This window comes from Mobula hypostoma, chromosome 5 (genome assembly GCF_963921235.1).
Source record: "Mobula hypostoma chromosome 5, sMobHyp1.1, whole genome shotgun sequence".
Lineage (NCBI taxonomy): Eukaryota > Metazoa > Chordata > Chondrichthyes > Myliobatiformes > Myliobatidae > Mobula > Mobula hypostoma.
In genome coordinates this window covers 32,320,931-32,343,227 of record NC_086101.1, presented here as the reverse complement: position 1 = coordinate 32,343,227, position 22,297 = coordinate 32,320,931, and the positions used below count along the sequence as shown (strand labels likewise).

Here is a 22,297-nt window from a genome sequence, read left to right as displayed (position 1 = left end):
AATAATGTTCATGGGAAACTCGGAGGCTTTGAACACCAAACACACGTGTCCAGCGAGCAATTAGCAAGACAAGTAGCATTTCACTGCCAGAGGATCTGAGAACAAGAGGAGAGACATTTTGCTCCAATTACTTAGGGCCCTTGGGAGACTTACATGGAAATAATTGATTTGTTTGTGAGATGTAGCATGGAGTAAGCTCTTCTGGCCCTTTGAACTGTCCCTGATTTAACCGGAGCCTGATTATGGGACAATTTACAATGACCAGTTAACCTACCAACCAGTACAGCCTTGGATTCTGGGAGGAAACTGGAGCTCCCGGAGGAAACCAGTGTGGTCACAGAGAGAACGTAGAAACTTCTCACAGACAGCAGCAGGACCTGAACCCGGGTCCCTGATACTGAAAAGCACTGTGCACCACACCTTTCTGCTCTCTTTTATTAAGGAACATGTTTGGGGGGATACAGGGAAAGTTCACTAGTTTGATTCCTGCGGTCGAAGGTTGGTTTTGTGAGGAGCAATTAAACAAATAGTTCTCAGGTGTAGAAGAACCTTCGGGGTTTAGACACAGAAGACGTGGGGAATAATTCTTAACCCAATGCGACATCAGAATCAGAATCCAGTTTTTATTATCACCAACATATGCCATGAAATTTAGTGTTTTGTGGCAGCAGGACTGTGCAAGACATAAAACATTATTATAAGTTACAATTAGGGATATGTTAAACGTAAATAAATAGTGGAAAAAGAGAGCAGATTAGTGAGGTAGTGTCATGAGTTTATGGGCCGTTCAGAAATCCGATGGTAGAAGGGAAGAACTGTTTTGAAAACTTTGAGTGTGCATCTTCAGGCTCTTGTACTCCTCCACGATGGGAGTAATGAGACTGGGTGGTGGGGGTCCTGATTGATGGATGTTGCCTTCCTGTCCAAATCCTGTCTCCACTCCAAACAAAGTGCTGTCCATCTGGGAGAGAGCTGAAGGGACTTTCTCCACCCCAGAGGGGAGTGACTCTCCAGAGTTCTCGAACTCAGGGAGATACAGAGGATCAGTCACCGGGTGCATTTCCAAACAGAAATCAAGTGTTTTTGAGATTGTCGGAGGCTAAATGGAGACCCAATAGAAGTTTTTAAGCTAATGAGAAGCAAAGGGTGGAATTGCCATATATTAGAGAGCACGCATGCATTAAAAGTAAGGGGGAGTTTATGGGGGATGTGCAGGGCAGGTTTTGGCACTGACGGGGGTGGAGGACTGGAATGTGCTGCCAGGGTTGGAGGTGGAGGCAGATAGGAGAGTGACATTTAAAATGAATCCGGACAGACACACACATACACAACAAATGGAGGGCATGGATCACCTTCAGAAAAAAGAGTTTTATCTTAGCACACTCCCTCAGCTAGGGCAACTGCCTTCACCTGTTCCCTCCCTCCCTCCCTCCCCCCCCCACCCCCCTCAGCTCTCTACCCTCACCCTGTTGCAGCATTGTTTCCTCTGGTGTCGTCCAGGCACCTGTTCCTGCCCTCTCCCCTGCCACACCTTCCCCCAAGCCCAGCTCAGTTGCCCATCCCTGCTCACTGTACTCTCACCCCCACCCCTCTCCTGGAGCCCTGTGCTCTCTCTGAATTATCACCTGGGTCTCACATCCGGCACAGGGAAGCAGCCATTTCAGCAGATCAGCTATCGTTCAGCCACTCAACACCATTCCCCGGACATGCTTTCAGTATACAAGCTCTCTGGTCCTTCTTCCAGTTTGTCCTCAACCATTCTCCTGACCGGGCTTTGGTCACAGCCGGGCATTTCATCCTGTGTCTTCAGTCGTTCCAGACAGAGGGCATGGGCTATGTGCTGGGCTACCAATTAGTGCTGAAAGGTTGCCACCCGTCAGCACGAAGCGGTAGAAATGAATGGCCTGTTTCCATGTGGTACGTTTCTGTGTTCACTCAGACAACCCACGTCCACTGTGACACAGGGCTTTCCATACTCCATCACCATCACTCCCTTAGTTACCAGCTCGTGGTTTCTGTCTCAGACTCTCTTGCTGTCTGTTCTCTCTCTCTCTGACTCTCTCCCTCCCTCTCCCTCCCTCCCTCTCTCTCTTTCTCTCTCTCCCTCCCCCATCTCTCTCCCCCTCTCTTTCTCTCTCTCTCTCTCTCTCTCTCTCTGTCTCTGACACACACACACTCACACACAGCTCTGTTGCCCACTCTCTCTTTACCCCTGACCCTCTCATCCACTCTATTCCATCTCCCTCTCTCACACACACTCACTCTCTCTCCTCTCTGCCTCTCTCCCTCTGTCTCTGTATTTGTCTCTGTCTGTCTCTCGCCTCCTCCCTCTCCCTCTACTCCTTCACCAACCCCTCGCTCAGTTGATCCTGGATGCGGGGTGCACCTGGGAGTTGGCTGAGGAAGTGGGAGGTGAAGGATTGGGGCTGGGAGGTGATGTGAGCGGGTGAGGGAGTGAACAGCTCCTGGGTTTCAGTGTGATAGGGATCCTGTGGTCTGTGCTGACAGGGAAGGTGATTATGAAGGGTCCTGCCTCGGGTGGTGAAGGAGTACAGCGTGCTTGACTTTATTAGTCGAGGCAGAGATGAAGAGCCAGAAGATTACGCTGCAGTTTTATAAACTCTAGTTCGATTGCAGCAGGAGTATTGCATTCAATTCTGGATGTTCTATTTCAGGAAGGATGTGGAGCGTTTGGAGAAGGTGCAGAAGAGGCTTCTGAGAGGAATAGACAGTAGACAGCCAGACAGGGTTGAGATGTCTAACACCAGAGGGCATGCATTTAAGCTGAGGGGGGTTTAAAGGAGATGGGAGGGACTGGTTTCCCACACAGAGCGTGTGGGTGCCAGGAATGGTGGTGGAGGCAGATACAGTAGAGGTGTTCACGAGGCGTTTTGATATGTCCATGTATTAGATTGACAGAGCCTGCCGGGTGAACTGTCCTGTCATGAACTGTCCATTTGCTATGTTCTGTGTAGACAGGGAGGGGAGGGTCGGGGGTGGGGGTGGGGGAGGGGTCAGTGTCTCTGTGTGAACTGTCACAGCAGCTGGGTGTTACCAAGGCGATGGTCACCCGAGACCCCCAATCACAGACAAATCACCCCCAGACACTCATCCCTAGAAATCCTGATTCCAGACCCCACAACATCAACCCCCATCCCAGAAACCCCATCACACATACCACACCCTGAGAAACCCCACCCCAGAAACCCCCAGACACCCATCCCTAGAAATCCTGATTCCAGACCCCACAGCATCAACCCCCCATCCCAGAAACCCCATCACACATACCCCACCCTGAGAAACCCCATCCCAGAAACCCCCAGACACCCACTCCAGACCCTTCTCCGCCAGACTCATCACCCCAGAATCTTCACCCTCAGACCCATCACCTCCAGACCCTTCACTCCGACCCTTCACCCCCAGACTCCCACTCCAGACCTGTCATCCAGGTTCTTCACCTTCAGACACGTCACGCTCTGATCGCCCACTCTCAGACCCTTCACACCCCCAGATCCTTCACTCCGACTCTCACCATCCAGACCCTCCAGGCACATCACAGCCCAGGACCCCCAAGCTCAGACCCTTTATCCCAGACCACCATCCCCGGGGGGGGCAGCGTACATCGGGTGAATGAGGTTTGAACGCCCTCTCTATCTGACGTTCTTTACTCTGCTACATCCTCAAGTTGAAAATTGACAGTGATTCCCGAAGCCGACACATCATCCTGAGCAGGACGAAGATCAGAAATGCTGCTTTTGTAAATTGTATAAACGTGTTTTTGTTGTAGACGTCTGTCTTCGAAGCATCTGGACAACAGAATGTTTTGGAGTTTATCCAGCAGGCCGTGAACAAACTGAGACCCGGGTCCAGTCTGGGGCCAAGTAAGTTGACTTACACGATAAGTTTTAACTGCAATAAAAAACAGAAAATGCAACTTGGCATTGTCGGGAATGGGGAGAACAGAGTTAATGTTCCAGGTTAAGGATCTTACATCACAGCGAGGAAAAGTTCAAACAAAGCAGGTTAGAATAATCCTGACAAGTGATCCCTGGCTGAGATATTTGTACAATGGTTCATCACCAGTGACGTGCTAGCTGACCGGAAGATAGTGAACGTAATGATTTTATTTCAGAAGGGTGACAACCAAAGACCGGGGAAATACAGGCCAGTAAGTCTAACATCTGTGCAGGAGGTAGTAAGTTATGGAGAGGATTCTGAGGGATAAGATATTTCTTACATACACCTGTTAGGGACCATTCTCCAGATACTTTACCAATGGAGAAGATTCTGAGGGATAAGATACACAGACATTTGGAAAGGCAGGAGTTGAGTAGCTGTAGTCAGCATGGCTTTGTGCATAGATAGTCATGTCTTACAGACTTAATTGAGCTTTTTGACCAAGAAAGTTGATGAGGGTAGGGCAGTAAATAAGACCATAATAAGACCATAACACATGGGAGCAGAATTAGGCCATTTGGCCCATTGAATCTGCTCCGCCATTCAATCATGGCTTATCTTGTTTTTTCCTCCTCCCAACCCAGTTCCCGGCCTTCTCCTCATAACCTTTGTGGTGTCCGATCAACAATCTATCAACCTCTGCTTTAAATACACCCACGACCTGGCCTCCACAGCTACCTGAGGCAACAAATTCCACAAATTCACCACCCTTTCGCTAAAAAAATTTCTCCGCATCTCTGCTTTGAAAGGGTGCCCCTCTATCCTGAAGCTGTGCCCTCTAGTCCTAGACTCTCCCACCATGGGAAACATCCTTACCACATCTACTCTGTCTTTGGGGTCTGAGTCCATAGGACGCTCAAAGCAGCCGCACAGGTTGACTCTGTGGTTAAGAAGGCGTATGGTGTATTGGCCTTCATCAATCGTGGAATTGAATTTAGGAGCCGAAAGGTAATGTAGCAGCTATATAGGACCCTGGTCAGACCCCACTTGGAGTACTGTGCTCAGTTCTGGTCACCTCACTACAGGAAAGATGTGGAAGCCATAGAAAGGGTGCAGAGGAGATTTACAAGGATGCTGCATGGATTGGGGAGCATGCCTTATGAGAATAGGTTGAGTGAACTTGGCCTTTTCTCCTTGGAGCGACAGAGGATGAGAGGTGACCTGATAGAGGTGTATAAGATGATGAGAGGCATTGATCTTGTGGATAGTCAGAGGCTTTTTCCCGGGGCTGAAATGGTTGCCACAAGAGGACACAGGTTTAAGGTGCTGGGGAGTAGGTACAGAGGAGATGTCAGGGGGAAGTTTTTTATGCAGAGAGTGGTGAGTGCGTGGAATGGGCTGCCGGCAAGGGTGGAGGAGGCGGATACAATAGGGTCTTTTAAGAGACTTTTGGATAGGTACATGGAGCTTAGAAAAATAGAGGGCTACGGGTAACCCTAGTATTTTCTGAGGTAGGGACATGTTCAGCACAACTTTGTGGGCCGAAGGGCCTGTATTGTGCTGTAGGTTTTCTATGTTTCTATACCCCCGTCATCCTTCTGAATTCCAGTGAGTACAGACCCAGAGCCATCAAATGTTCCTCATATGATAACCTTTCATTTCTGGAATCATCCTTGTGATCCTCTGGACCCTCTCCAAATCCAGCACATCTTTTCTAAGAGGAGGAGCCCAAAACTATTCACAACACTCAGGGTGAGGCCTCACCAGTGCCTTATCAAGCCTCAGCATCACAACCTTGCTAACATGGCATTTGTCTTCCTCACCACCAACTCTACCTGCAAGTTAACCTTTAAGGGTGCTCTGCTCAAGCATTCCAAGTCCCTTTGCATCTCAGAATTTTGGATTTTGTCCCCATTTAGAAAATAGTCTGCACATTTATTTCTACTACCAAAACCCATGACCATGCATTTTCCAACATTGTATTTCGTTTGCCACTTTCTTGCCCATTCTCCTAATCTTTCTAAGTCCTTCTGCATCCTACCTGTTTCTCAAAACTACCTGCCCCTCCACCCTTCTTTGCATCATCTACAAACTTAGCAACAAAGCCATCTATTCCATCATCTAAATCATTGATATACAGCATAAAAAGAAGTGGTCTCAACACCGATCCCTGCGGAACACCACCAGTCACAGGTGAATGTAATTTCTATGGACTTAGTAAGGCTGCTTTGGAAGGTTAGCTTGCATAAATTCAGGGAGAATTGACTAAAGGTGTATGTAATTGGCTTGATGGTATAAAGCAGAGAGTGATGCCAGAAGATTGGTTGTCGAACTGGAGCCCCGTGTCCAGTGGTGTGCTTCAGAGGTCCGGCTGTGCTCATTGTTGTTTGTCATCCATATCACCGATTGGGAAAAGTATGTTCAAATCGCGATTAGTAAGTTTGTAGATAACTCTAACGTAGGAGATTCATGAAGGTTAACATGAATTACAGGGGGTGGTGGTTGGCTGAGTAAGTAGACCAAGGAATGGCAAATGGAGATAAATTCAGTGATGGCAAGATTTGTATTTTAGAAAGTCAAGTTCAGGTAGAATATTCACGGTGATAGGCAGAGCCCTGGGTGATGTTATGGAGCAGAAAGACCTTGGAAGAAAAGTGCTTAGTTCTCAGAATAATGTGGTTTTAGCATGCTGACCTTCATAAAGCAGAGCAGTTAGTAAGGAGGGAGTAGGGAGGTCAAGGTGCAGTCATACAAGACACAGATAAGGCCACACTTGGAGTATTATGTTCAGTTTTGGTCATCCTGCTATAGGAAACACGTTATTAAAGTGGAAGGAGTGCAGAAAAATCCACTAGAATGGTGCCAGGACCTGAGGGTCTGAGTTAAAAGGAAAGACGAGAGTTTCATTCTTTAGACGCTAGGAGACTGAAAGATGGTCTAACAGAGGTGAATAATTTCAAGAGGGGCATAGATAGGGTGAATATATTGAAGCTTTTCCCAGTGTTGGAGAATCAAGAACTAGAGGATATAGCAATAAGGTGAAAGCAGGAAAGATGAAAGAGGAACATAAGGGACAACTTTTTCACACCAGGGATGGTATCCATGTGCGGTGAGCTGTCAGAGGAAGTAAATGAGGCAGGTACGATGTCAACTTTTAAAAGAGTTAGACAGGTCCATGGATTGGGAAGGTTAGAGGTTAATGCGCCCATCCACTGGTCTGTGGGGCTAGCTTGGACGGGCACCTTGGTCGGCATAGACCAATTTCCATGGTGTTTCCGCATTGCATCACAATGATTCCAAGTGCAGGGAAGTCAAATATGGAAAAGCCATACAGAGCAAGTGGTAGAGCAGAAGGGAATGTTGGGCAAGGGGTCCAAGACTGTGGTTCCCTCAAATCGGTAACATAGGTAGGTAGGCTGGTGTAGAAGGTGTATGACATGCTTACCTTCAGAGATTGGGCATAGAGTATAAACTTGGGGCATTATGTTGCAACTTTACAAAGCCGTGGTTAGCCTACACAGATTATTGAGTGTAGTTCTGGTCATCCCTGGGAAAGATATGATTGAGTCAAAGAGTCATAGAGCCATAGAAAAGTACAACACAGAACAGGCCCTTCGGCCCATCTCATCTGTGTCAAACCACTTAAACTGCCTAGTCCCATCAACCTGCCTCTGGACCATAACCGTCAATACCTCTACCATCCGTGTACCGACCCAAACTTCTCAAACATTGAAATTGAGCTCACATGAGCAGCTCACTCCACACTTTTACCATCCTCTCAGTGAAGATGAAAAGAGATGGGATGTTATGTTGAAGTTATCTAAGACATTGGTGAGGCCTAATATGGAATATTGTGTTCTCCTTAAACAATTCACCTTCCACCCTTAACCCATGACCCACCCAACCTTAGTAGAAAAAGTCTGCTTGCATTTACCCTGTCTGAACCCCTCATAAAATTCTGTATACCTCTATCAGAATTCCCCTCAGTCTTCTACATTCCAAGGAATAAAGTCCTAACCTAATCTATCTTTCCTTGTAACTTGGGTCCTCCAGAACTGCAATATCCTTGTAAATTTTCTCTGTACTCTTTCAACCTTATTTATATCTTTCCTGCAGGTAAGTGACCAAAATTGCACACAATACTCCATTTTAGGCCTCGCCAATGTCTTCGACAACTGCAACATAACATTCCATGCCCTGTTCTCAATACTTTGATTTAAGAAAAACTCTCTTTACAACCCTCTCTATCTGTGCTGCCACCTTCAGTGAATTATGGACCTGTACTTCCAGAACAGTTTTTACTACCACAATCCTCAGTCCCTGCTGTTCTCTATGTGAGACCTACCCTGGTTGGTCCTATTGAAGTGCAACACCTCGCATTTGGCTGCATTAAACTCTGGGGAGGTTGCAGAGGAGATTCACAAGGTGATTGGTGATTAGTTCATTATTGTCAGAGAAACGTAAGGGTGGCTAAGTGCTAGATCCCACAACAGATTAGTGTGGCCATCTATGTGTGGAGCCACAGCAGATGGGCAAGATTTTTAATATTTACCATTAGCTTTTACTGTGCAGAAAATGCTCGATGCTAAATAAATGTCAGAAATAAGTGACGTTGTCCAGGATCTTGTACAACCAACCAGGGAGGAGGTATTGGCAGCCTTACAGATGGTTAAAGAGGATAAAACCCCAGGACGTGGCCATGTTCATCTTGGACCTTGTGGGAAGATGGAGAAGAACTAGTCCTTTGAATTTCCCTTGTGGAGATATATTTCTATCATCCTTAGCCACAGATGAAAATCTCAAAGACAGAAGGGTGGCCAATGTAACTTTATTTAAGACGGGCAGCAAAGACAAGCCATGAAACTACAGGCTGGTGAGTCTGTCATCAGCATTGGATAAGGTACTGGGGGGGATTCTGAATGACTGGATCTTGTTTTGATATCCAAATGAGTTCAGATATACAAAGTCTAATCATGTGTAGTCGGCCCAGTTTTGTATGCAGGAAATCATGTCTGACAAATGTCTTGTGTTTTGAAGACATAAACAAGACGACTGATGAGAATAGGGCACTGGATGTTGTCTACATGGACCTTAGCAGGGCTATTGACATCATCTCTCATGACAGGCTGGTTGGGAAGGATAGATCACGTGGGATCCAGGAGGAGACAGCAGATTGGATTAATAATTAGCTCAGAGGTAGAGAGCAGAGGGTGATGTTTCTCAGATGGGAGGCCTGTGGCTATTGGTGTATCTCAGGGGTCACTGCTTGGACCTGTGTTGCTTGGTTTGTGAGTCTGCAGATGATACTACAGTTGGTCATATCATAGACTCTGAAACAGATTATGAAAACTTACTGGAGGATCTTAATGGTTGGGTAGGTGGGGTGAAATTTGGAAAATCCAGATAGATGAGAGGTATTGCATTTTGGGGCATCAAACCAGGGTAGGACTGATACAGTGAACAGAAGGGCATTGGGAAGTGTTGTAGAGCAGAGAGACATAGGAGAGAAAATATATGGTTCACTGAAAGCAGTGTCACAAGTAGATTTGGTGATGAAGAAGGCATTCGGTACGCTGCCATTCATCAGGTAGGACATTGGGCAGTTAGGATGCTGTTGGTGAGGCCGCTGGTGTGTACAGTTTAGGTCACCCTGTTACAGGAAATCCGTAACTAAACTGCAAAGAGTGCAACAAAAGCTTTATCAGGATGCTGCCTGGATTGGGGGTGGGTCCTGAGTTACAAGGAGAGGTTGTGGGGACTAGGGCTTTATTGCCAGAAATGTACGAGATTGAGGGGTGACCTGACAGAGGTAGATGACATCAGGAAGGGTATGGACAGGGTGGAAATACATAGTTGTTTTCCCAGGGAGAGCGTGCGTTCTGAACGGGAGGGTGTAAGTTTAAGATCAGAGGTGAGACATTTATAAGGGACATCAGAGGCAGCTTCTTCACACAAGAATGCTGTGCATTTGCACTAAGTTGCCAGAAAGAGTGCTTGAGTTCGGCACATTAGCAACATTTGCCAAGTGTGGCACAGTGCCACAGCAGCGAGAGTGCCAGTGCCCCACAGTGGCAGAGTGCCAGGTTCGATGCCAACTCTGGTGTCGTGCACATCCTCTCTGTGACCATGGCATTGCGTCTCATTCCCTCCAGTTTCCATAACAACAACCAGTTGAACCTCTTCTTCTCCATCTCCAAAGTGTCCACCTTCCTGTAATACAGTGGCAGAATGCGTATAACACTCCAAATGTGGCCTCAACATTTACAGCAATGCACCTGCAACAGAACTCACGGATTAGGACTGGCCTGGTTTGGAATTTTGGTCAGCATGGACCAGGTCTTCCTGTAGACATTCCAGGAGATGGATTACCCGGCCAGTGCAACCTACCCCAGTGTGTGGGAGTGGGAGAGGAAATGGGCCTGGGGAAAAGTGATAGAGAAAGGTATTAGAATATAGGATAGAGAAAGGTAACACGAAAGGTGATAAATTAAAGGGGAATGAGTGTGTGGGGGCATAAGAATGCCCTGAGAGTTAGCATTGACTCAAAGGGCCGAACAACCTTATAGAGGTAGACAGACCTTACTTGTCCAATACTGTGAGAGTCTCTGTCTCCACCACTGATGTCACAAGCTGATATGATCATCTGATATGGTCCCTTGTTTTGTTGTAGCTGCTTCTGGGATTGCAAAGCCTCAAGGTCATCTCCATCATGCTGTCTTTCAGGTGCTGAAATTGTCTTTGATGTCCAGCTCCAAGGAAATGGGCATGTTGTGAAACCAACAAATCCCGTCATCTACGACATTGTCAATGTGAACAAGGGAGAGGGCTACAGCCCTACAAGTGGGAAGTTCACCGCCCCGAGGTGTGGTCTGTATTTCTTCAGCTACTCGTCACTCCCGACCAGAGGGACAACAACTGACGTTCAGCTCATGAAGAATGACAAGGAAGTTAGTTTGATCCACAGTGTCCTGCCCAAGGATAGTTCCCAGCTGTCCATGAGAAACAAAATCCTTGAACTCCACAAAGGGGATCAAGTGTGGGTGCAACTGATCACTGGTAACCTGTGGAGTAGAGCAGGTTCCCTCAGCTTCCAGGGCTTCCTACTAGCGTAGTAGGTTGTCCCAGCACGCTTTGCCTCTGCAAAACCTTTGTGCTCTGCAGTTGAAAATGCTTCACCCAGGCAGATATGTTATTGAATAAACAAGAAAAGCTCACTGGGAATAAGTTTAGCTAATGGATGAGGTGAGACAGGGAAACACACAAGCATTGGCCAGCAATAGATGAGAACTAGAATGATGTCTTTGTTAAAGCGTCTGAAGGCACAAAACTAGAAATATGCTTCCTGGGAGTGGGAGACGACCACTCAGCCCATCCATCCTGACCTGTGGGTTGTTCTGAGCCCAACCTCAGAAAACATGGTCCCTGAACTTCACCATTACACTCTGTAAAGTTATCGTAACCTTCTGTCAGCTTTCCTCCTCCCAAACACAGGTTCAATGTGCTCATGTCTCCTCACATAACACAACCTCCGCCCCATCCAAGATATCAGCTTTGTGATTCTTTGCTGCATCCACGTACTCCAGGCCCATCCCTTCTTATGCTGAGCAACCAAACTGTCCACAATATCCCCACAGACTGTCCCTGCACATCAGTCTTCATGATTGTTGTATAAGGTGACAAGGTCGCTGTGAACACTGACAAATTACCACCTGTTAATAAAAAAGCTCGTTTGGGTTTTTGTCTCCCGAAGTGATTTCCCACATTATATTCCAACCACCATGCTGTTACTGTTCCCAGTCTGTTTTCTTCACCCTGAAGTCTCTCTGCATCCTCCTCATAGCCCCCACTGATATCTGACGTATTCAGAATGTGACCATATCCTGTGGCGAGCATCCACACCTCTCTTCTAACACACAACCATCCCTGTGTAATCCATGAATTATGTACCGATGATGATCCCGCAATGGTTACTCTAATGACTGTAATTTCACTGGCTGATGTAGCTGACTGCTGAATTTGTGAATGCAAAATTAAATGCATTGTTTGGATGAAATATTTTGTCGTGTTCTTTGACTTTCATTGTTTCCACAATTTGCTGTTAATTTGATCACATATGTGAATATTAGTCTCTGATCGATGACTCGCTGAAAACCTCACTCAATCTCCCAATTCAGTGATTGAGTTGAGAGACTTTGGCCTGGATCTCCCATTGGTTTGTCAGCTGCCTGAGGCTATCACTCTCCTGTCCTTAAACAACAGGACCTGTTCTGTGGCAGAATCTCCCTCTGGAAGACCATCTTACTGCAGGGACCTTGGAGGGTTCCATCAATGTTTTTTCGTTCATCTCCTCCATGGAAATCCCTGCAAATATCCCCATGTTAACAGTTTTAACAGAGGAGCTAGGGAAGAAAGCTGTAAAATCCCGAACTATAAGGGATAAAGAGTCAGAAAAATTAGCAGAACTGAACACAAAACCACCTGAACTGAATGGTCTGCACCCTATAGGTGTGAATGGACAGGGGCTGCAGAGAAACAGGAGACATTGGTTGAATTTTTTCAGAACTCACTAAATTCTGCAAAGCTTCCACAAGCAGGGTAACAGCCAGTGTGACCACCTTGCTCCCTCATGTGGGATTGCCGAGATACAGGTGTCCCTATGGAATGGTCAGGGGTCACTATGAGGAAGAGGTAAGTTATACTTTTCCTGGGGTACAGAGTGTTTCGGAACACTTTCTCTCAGAGATGGTGGGAACAGTTTCTCTCCAGAGAGAGCCTGCAACTTCAAGGTCCAATAACTGAGCTGTATAGCCCTGTTGTAATTTGCATCTTTATACATTAATTCTATTTAGACCATAAGACATCGGAACAGAATTAGGCCATTCAGCCCATCAAGTCCGCTCTACCATTTCACCATGGCTGATCTCGGATCCCATTCAACCCCATACATCTACCCTCTCACCATATTCCTTGATGCCCCAACCAATCAGGAATCTATCATCTTCTGCCTAAATGTATCCACAGATTTGGCCTCTACCACCATCTGTAGCAGAGCGTTCCGCAGATTCATCATTCTCTGGCTAAAAAAAATTCCTCCTTACTTTTGTTCTAAAGTGTTGCCCCTCAATTTTGAGACTGTGCCCTCTAGTTATGGGTACCCCTACCAGAGGAAACATTCTCCCCACATCCACCGTATCCAGCCCTTTCAACATTTGGTAGGTTTCAATGAGGTCCCCATGCATGGTTCTAAATTCCAGTGACTACAGGCCAAAAACTGCCAAATGCTCCCCATATGTTAACCCTATCCCAAAATCATCCTTCTGAACCTGCTCTGTACTCTCTCCAATGACAATACACTTTTTCTGAGGTAAGAGGCCTAAAACTGCTAACAATACTCCAAGTGTGGCCTCACTGGCACCTTATAAAGCTTCAGCATTATCCCCTTGTTTTTATATTCTATTTCCCTTGAAATAAACTCCAACATTGCATTTTCCTTCTTTACTACAGACTCAACCAGTGAGTTAATCTTCTTGGAGTCTTGCACGAGGACTCCCAAGTCCCTTTTCACCTCTGATATTCGAAGTTTATCCCTATTTAGATAAATGTCCGCACTATTGTTCCTTTTACCACGAAGGCATTATCATGCATTTCCCAACACTGTTTTCTATCTGCAACTTTTTTGCCCATTCGTCCAACTTGTCTAAGTCCTGCTGCAATCACATTGCTTCCTCAGCACTACCTACCTCTCCACCTATCATCATATCATCTGCAAACTTTGCCACAAAGCAAACAATTCTACTATCTAAATCATGGACAATGTGAAAAGTGGTGGGCTCATTACTGACCCCTGAGGAACACCACTAGTCATTGGCAACCAACCAGAAAATGCCCCCTTTATTCCCACTCACTGCCTCCTGCCTTCAGCCATTCCACTATCCATGCCAGTATCTTTCCTGTAACACCACAGGATTTTTTCTTGTTAAGCAGCCTCATGTGAGGCATCTTATCAAACACCTTCAGAAAATCCAAGTAAATGACATTCACTGCCTCTCCTTTGTCCACCCTGTTTGTCACTTCCTCAAAGAATTGTAAAAGATTTGTCAGGCAAGATTTCCCTTCACAGAACCCATGCTGACTTTGACTAACTTTATCATTAATCTCCAGGTACTTTGAAACCTTGTCCTTAATAAAGTATCCCAGCCACTGAGGTTAGGCTAACTGGCCGATAAGTTCCTCTCTTTTGTCTTCCTTCCTTCTTAAAGAGTGGAGTGACATTTGCAATTAAGTAATAAATGAAATTTGCAATTATTTCTCCTTCTCATCCTCCTCCACTGCCCGTCTCCACCTTCCTCCCCAACGCCCCCAGCACATCCCCACATCCCTCTGCACCACTGATGTTCTTCCTCTGCTCCGTGCTCCCAGTCAAAAGCACAGAGGCACCTGCAGTACACCATCCACCCTGTGTACCTCAACTATATTTCCAGTATGTTTCAGTTCAACATACTCATCACTCCTACATCACCACTGTCATTCCCCCCTCCCCAATCTCAGCCCACTCCCCCACTCTAGACCACTGTCATTCCCCCCTCCCCAATCTCAGCCCCACTCCCCCACTCTAGACCACTTCCATTTCTGCTACATCACCACTCTCATTCCCCCTCCCCAATCTCAGCCCCACTCCCCCACTCTAGACCACTGTCATTCCCCCCTCCCCAATCTCAGCCCCACTCCCCCACTCTAGACCACTCCCAATCTTGAAGGGCGATTAGTTCTATTACTAATTCATCAGGACCTGCTGGCTTTCCTTTCTTCATCTTATTTATTGCATTACAAACTTCAGATTTTAAAATTCTTGGGCCTTCAATGTTTTTCTTCATTTCTGGTTTTTCACCTTCATCGTCTTCAAACAATTCCTGAATATACTCAGTCCATCTGTTCATAATCTCTTCTTTTTCCATGATAATGGTACCGTCCTTTGCTTTCAAATATCCACCTGAAGAACAGAAGAGCTTTTTACCAGTGATATGCTTGATTTGTTGATGTATCCTTTTTGGATCAGTAATAGGGATTCTTTCTATTTGCTCACATTCCTGGTTTAACCTTTCTTCTTTGGCTTTTTGACATAAGCTTTTAACTTTTTTATCTAATGACTTATATTCTATAGGATTTGCTTTCTTCCATTAGATTCTTGATTTCATCTGTCATTCATTTATTCTTTGTGCTTTTTTCTTTTTTAGGAATCACTGACTTTGCTGATTCTACCAAGGCATCTTTAGAGTTAAACTTCATTTCTACATGATTGCTATCATCTTCAACAGATTCAATTTCTGGACTTTGAAATCTATTCCTTACTTCAATTGTAAATTTTTGTCTTAACTTTTCTTCTTTAATTAGTTGCGAGTAGTCAAGGGATTGTTCAGGTTTTTGCTTCTTTAGAATTTTATGTTTTACTTTTACATGACTGGGTTACATTTACTGGGTTATGGTCACTATTACAGTCTGCACCTGGATATATTTTGCATTGAGTCTCTGAGTTTCTAAATCTTTGGTTTATAGTAATAAAGTCAATTTGATTTCTAGTGTTATCACCTGGACTTTTCCAGGTCCACAAGCGTCTTGGGTGGTTTTTAAAGTAGGTATTCATAATAACCTGATTATTCATCTTGCACCATTCTACCCATTTCTCACCTCTTTCATTTCTTTCCCTAGTCCAAATTTTCCTATGGTATTTCCATCAGCACCTTGTCCTACTTTAGCATTTAGATCTCCCATGACAACAACAATATCTTGAGATTTGCATCCATTCTTTGCTTGTTCAAGCTCTTCATAGAACTTATCTATATCCTCATTTGTTCCTCTGTTGTTGATGCATATACCTGTATAAATGCGAAATCAAATGGTTATCCTCTGAATCTAACAAGAAGCACTCCTTCTGGTATTGTCCAATGTCCTAAAACACTTTTTGCCATGTTTTCATCCATAAGAATTCCTACTCCGTTAGTATGGGATGTCCCACAAGAATAAATTTGTGTTTTATTCCTACTCTGACATGTTCCAGCACCTGTCCAACGAACTTCACTAATTCCCATGATGTTAATCTTTAGTCTTTCCGTTTCATTTATCACATTGTCCAATCTTCCTGCTTGATATAGGGTTCTTACATTCCAAGTGGCAATAATTTTCTTTTGTTTTACTTGAATTTCATGAGCAGTAGCTTGATGACGGTCGGGGATCCCCTGCTGCCCAGAATTAACCTGACCAAGCGAAGCATCTTCAGAATTGTCTTGAAGATCCTCTTGACGCTGTTATTGTGTGATACATTTTGTGAGTTTGACCATGGTTTTCTTAGCAAATAGATTCTAGGAAACCTAGTATCTAGCAATGGTGGTTTGCTACTGCCTTCCATTGGGTGAACTAAAGAAATCGCCATTTCTCTTCCCAAATGTTCATCCGCCTGTACTATAGCCGTTGACATTTGAGGTCCTAGCTCATCCGCCTTCTCCGTCATAAGTTCAGTCACTGAACCTGCCGGATATGCTGTTGGCCTTCGCTCGTATCCTGAGCAGGAACCCTTGCAGGTGCTACCGTTCCGGGTCAGAGCGGCCCTGGGAACAATGAATGACTAAGGGGTAACTCCACTTTCCCTAAAGCTGTGAAAGTCCCCAATCAGAGCCTCATCACTGGTTGCAGTTTAGAGTCATACCCAGTGACCAGATACATAAGTATTTGGACAGACAGTGACTGCTTAGGCAATCAACATGGCTTTGTGCATGGTAAATTGAACCTAACCAACCCTATAGTTTTTTCAGGAAGTTACCAGGAAAGTCAATGAAGGCAGGAGAGTGGATGTATAAAGACCTTTAACAAGGTCCTGCATGGGAGGTTGATCAAGGATGTTCAGTCACTTGGCATTAAGGATGAGTTAGTAAATTGGATTAGATCTTGACTTCATGAAAGAAGTCAGAGAGAGGTTGTAGACAGTTGCCTTTCTGACTGGAGGCCTGTGACTGTGGTGTCACAGGGATCAGTACTGGGTCTGTTGTTGTTTGTCATTTATATCAATGGGTTGGATGATGATGTGGTCAACTGGATCAGCAAATTGGTGGATGACACAAGATTGGAGGTATAGTGGACAGTGAGAAACCTGCAGTGGGATCTGGACCAGCTGGAAAAGTCAGCTGAAAAATTGCAGATGGATTTTAATACGGACAAGTGCGAGGTATTGCACTTCTGTAGAACCAAGCAGGTCTTACACAGTGAATGGCAGGGCATTACCGAGTGTGGTATCTGGGATCTGGGAATACAGGTTCACAATTTGTTGAAAGAAGCTCACAGATTGATAGGGTCATAAAAGCTTTTGGGACATCGGCTTTCATAAATAAATGTATTGAGTACAGGAGTTGGGACATTATGTTGAAATTGTGTAAGAAACTAGTGAGGCCTAATTGAGGTATTGTGTCCAGATTTGGTGACATACCTACAGGAAAGGTGTAATTAAGATTGAAAGAGTGCAGAGAAAATTTACAAAGATGTTGCAGGAACCGAAGACCAAAGTTATAGGGAACGTTTGAATAGGTTAGGACTTCATTCCCGGGAACGTAGAAGATTGAGGGGAGATTTGATAGTGGCATACAAAATTATGAGGGGAATAGATGGGCAAATGCAAGCAAGCTTTCTCCACTGAGGTTGGGTGAGACTAGAACTAAAGGTCGTGGGTTAAGGGTGAAAGGTGAAATGCTTAAGGGGAGCATGAGGGGGAACCTCACTCAGCAGTGGCGAGAGTGTGGAATGAGCTGCAAGTGCAAGTGGTTGATGTGTTGATTTCAACATCTAAGAGAAATTTGAATAGGTAAATGGATGTGAGGGGTATGCAGGGTTAAGGTCTAGGTGCAAGCCCATGGGACTAGGCAGATTAATAGTTCAGCCCAGACTCGATGGGATGAAGGGCCGTTTTATGAGGAAAAGCCCTCCCAGCCATTGAGCACATCTCCAAGGAGCACCGTCACAGGAAAACAGCATCTATCATCAAGGACCCTCACCATCCAGTCCATGCTCTCTTCTTGCTGCTGCTATCAGAAAGGAGGGACAGGAGCCTGAGGTCTCACACCACCTGGTTCAGGAACAGTTATTACCATCAATAATCACGCTCTTGAACCAAAGTAGATAACATCACTCACACTAACACTGAACTGATTCCACCACCTATAGACTCATTTTCAGGGACTCTACAAGTCATGTTCTTGACACTCATTACTTGCAGCACAGTTAGAGATTGGCAGGTGTTATGATGGGGGTATCACTGAGACATGGCTGAAAGAAGATCATTGTTGGGAACGTAACATATGGGTACATACTGTATTGAAAGGACAGGCAGGTAGGTAAAGAACACACACAAAATGCAGGAGCGACTCAGCAGTCCAGGCAGCGTCTAAGGAAAAAAGTACTGTTGACGTTTTGGCTTGAGAAGCAGAAAGTTTTGAAGGTAGATATGTCATCTGGACCTGATGGACTACATCCCAGAGGTAGCTGAAGAGATTGTTGAGGCAGTAGTAATGATCTTTCAAAAATCACTATATTCTGTAATGGTTCCTGAGGACTGGAAAATTGCAAATGTATTGAGTATAAGAGCTGGAATGTTATGATGAGGTTGTATAAGGCATTGGTGAGGCCGAATCTGGAGTATTGTGTTCAGTTTTGGTCACCAAATTACAGGAAGGATATAAATAAGGTTGAAAGAGTGCAGAGAAGGCTTACAAGGATATTGCCAGGACTTGAGAAACTCAGTTACAGAGAAAGGTTGAATAGGTTAGGACTTTATTCCCTGGAGCGTAGAAGAATGAGGGGAGATTTGATAGAGGTATATAAAATTATGATGGGTATAGATAGAGTGAATGCAAGCAGGCTTTTTCCACTGAGGCAAGGGGAGAAAAAAACCAGAGGACATGGGTTAAGGGTGAGGGGGGAAAAGTTTAAAGGGAACATTAGGGGGGGCTTCTTCACACAGAGAGTAGTGGGAGTATGGAATGAGCTGCCAGACGAAGTGGTAAATGCGGGTTCTTTTTTAACATTTAAGAATAAGTTGGACAGATACATGGATGGGAGGTGTATGGGGGGATATGGTCCGTGTGCAGGTCAGTAGGACTAGGCAGAAAATGGTTCGGCACAGCCAAGAAGGGCCAAAGGGCCTGTTTCTGTGCTGTAGTTTCTATGGTTCTATGGTTCTATGGTTACTCCACTCTACAGGGAGGAAGCAAATGAATGGAAATTACAGGCCAGTTAGGCTGACTTCAGTGGTTGAGAAGATCTTGGAGTCCATTATTAAGGACAAGGTTTTGGGGTATTTGGAGTCCTACGATAAAGTAGGCCAAAGTCAACATGGTTTTCTTAAGGAGATCTCTTGCCTGACAAATCACTTGAACTTCTTTGAGTAAATAACAGGCAGGATAGACAAAGGAGAGTCAGTGGATGTTGTGTACTTGGGTTTTCAGAAGAACTTTGACAAGGTGCCTCACGGCAGTATGAGTGTGAGGGCAGTTTGTTGTTCTTGGTGCCAGATGTGGGAGGTAGTGGAGTCTCCAAGCCTCCCAGACGTCCACATCCGCACCAGGTGCGCCGAGATGCAGCTCCTAAGGGACTGCGTTAGGGAACAGGAGCTGCAGCTCGATGACCTTCGTCTGGTCAGGGAGAGTGAGGACTTGATAGAGAGGAGTTACAGGCAGGTGGTCACACCAGGGCCATGGGAGGCAGACCAGTGGGTCACGGTTAGGAGGGGGAAGGGGAAGAGTCAGGCAATAGAGAGTACCCCCAGTGGCTGTGCCTCTTGACAATAGATACTCCTGTTTGAGTACTGTTGGGGGGACAGCTTACCCGGGGGAAGCAACAGTGGCCGTCCCTCTGGCACAGAGTCTGGCCCTGTGGCTCAGAAGGGTAGGGCAAGGAAGAGGAGGGCAGTAGTAATAGGGGACTCGATAGTTAGGGGGTCAGATAGGTGATTCAGTGGACGCAGTCCAGAGACCTAGATGGTAGTTTGCCTCCCTGGTGCCAGGGTCCGAGATGTTTCTGATCGCGTCCAAGATATCCTGAAGTGGGAGGGTGAGGAGCCGGAGGTCGTGGTACATATAGGTACCAATGACATAGGCAGGAAAAGGGAAGAGGTCCTGAAAGGGGAATATAGGGAGTTAGGAAGGGAGTTGAGAAAAAGGACTACAAAGGTAATAATCTTGGGATTACTGCCTGTGTTACACAACAGTGAGAGTAGGAATGCGATGAGGTGGAGGATAAATGTGTGGCTGAGGGATTGGAGCAGGGGGCAGGGATTCAAGTTTTTGGATCATTGGGACCTCTTTTGGCACAGGTGTCACCTGTACAAAAAGGACGGGTTACACTTGAATCCTAGGGGGACCAATATCCTGGCAGGGAGATTAGCGAGGGCTACTGAGGTGATTTTAAACTAGAATGGTTGCGGGGTGGGAATCAAATTAAAGAGACTAGGAGAGAGGAGGTTAGTTCACAACAGGGGGATGGGAACAAGTGCAGAGAGACAGAAGGGTGTAAAATGAGGGTAGAAGCAAAAAGTAGTAAGGTGAAAAGTAAAAGTGACAGGCCAGCAAATCCAGGGCATAGATTAAAAAGGGCCACTTTTCAACATGTTTGTATAAGGGCTAAGAATGTTGTAAAATCAAGCCTGAAGGCTTTGTGTGTCAATGCAAGGAGCATTCGTAACAAGGTGGATGAATTAAAAGTGCAGATTGTTATTAATGAATATGATATAGTTGGGATCACAGAGACATTGCTCCAGGGTGACCAAGGATGGGAGCTCAACATTCAGGGATATCCAATATTCAGGAGGGATAGACATGAAAGAAAAGGAGGTGGGGTGGCGTTGCTTGTTAGAGAGGAGATTAACGCAGTAGAAAGGAGGGACATTAGCCGGGAGGATGTGGAATCGATATGGGTAGAGCTGCATAACACTAAGGGGCAGAAAACGCTGGTGGGAGTTGTCTACAGGCCACCTAACAGTAGTAGTGAGGTTGGGGATGGCATTAAACAGGAAATTAGAAATGCGTGCAATAAAGGAACAGCAGTTATAATGGGTGACTTCAATCTACATATAGATTGGGTGAACCAAATTGGTAAAGGTGCTGAGGAAGAGGATTTCTTGGAACATATGTAGGATGGTTTTTTGAACCAACATGTCGAGGAACCAACTAGAGAGCAGGCCATTCTAGACTGGGTTTTGAGCAATGAGGAAGGGTTAATTAGCAATCTTGTCGTGCGAGGCCCCTTGGGTGAGAGTGACCATAATATGGTGGAATTCTTCATTAAGATGGAGAGTGACATAGTTAATTCAGAAACAAAGGTTCTGAACTTAAAGAAGGGTAACTTTGAAGGTATGAGACGTGAATTAGCTAAGATAGACTGGCAAATGATACTTAAAGGGTTGACGGTGGATATGCAATGGGAAGCATTTAAAGATCGCATGGATGAACTACAACAATTGTTCATCCCAGTTTGGCAAAAGAATAAACCAGGGGAGGTAGTGCACCCGTGGCTGACAAGGGAAATTAGGGATAGTATCAATTCCAAAGAAGAAGCATACAAATTAGCCAGAGAAAGTGGCTCACCTGAGGACTGGGAGAAATTCAGAGTCCAGCAGAGGAGGACAAAGGGCTTAATTAGGAAAGGGATAAAAGATTATGAGAGAAAACTGGCAGGGAACATAAAAACTGACTGTAAAAGCTTTTATAGATATGTGAAAAGAAAAAAAGATTGGTTAAGATATAAAGGAAGGATATAAGGAAGGATATAAATAAGGTTAAGTGCAGAGAAGGTTTACAAGGATGTTGCCGGGACTTGAGAAACTCAGTTACAGAGAAAGGTTGAATAGGTTAGGACTTTATTCCCTGGAGCGTAGAAGAATGAGGGGAGATTTGATAGAGGTATATAAAATTATGATGGGTATAGATAGAGTGAATGCAAGCAGGCTTTTTCCACTGAGGCAAGGGGAGAAAAAAACCAGAGGACATGGGTTAAGGGTGAGGGGGGAAAAGTTTAAAGGGAACATTAGGGGGGGCTTCTTCACACAGAGAGTGGTGGGAGTATGGAATGAGCTGCCAGACGAAGTGGTAAATACGGGTTCTTTTTTAACATTTAAGAATAAATTGGACAGATACATGGATGGGAGGTGTATGGAGGGATATGGTCCGTGTGCAGGTCAGTGGGACTAGGCAGAAAATGGTTCGGCACAGCCAAGAAGGGCCAAAAGGCCTGTTTCTGTGCTGTAGTTTCTATAGTTCTATGGTTCTATGGTAAGACAAATGTAGGTCCCCTACAGACAGAGACAGGTGAATTGATTATGGGGAACAAGGACATGACAGACCAATTGAATAACTACTTTGGTTCT

General features: G+C 45.3%; 1 protein-coding gene across 1 annotated transcript in view; it reads left to right on the top strand.

Moving 5' to 3' along the window:
* LOC134346178 (complement C1q tumor necrosis factor-related protein 3-like) overlaps positions 1-11,935 on the top strand; it is a 12,634-nt gene extending 699 nt beyond the window's left edge. The window contains exons 3-4 of the mRNA XM_063047496.1: positions 3,788-3,881; positions 10,621-11,935. Of these exons, the coding sequence (XP_062903566.1) occupies positions 3,788-3,881; positions 10,621-11,009 (483 nt within the window). The 3' untranslated portion in view covers positions 11,010-11,935. The remainder of the gene's footprint in view (positions 1-3,787; positions 3,882-10,620) is intronic.
* Positions 11,936-22,297: the final 10,362 nt, after the last annotated feature.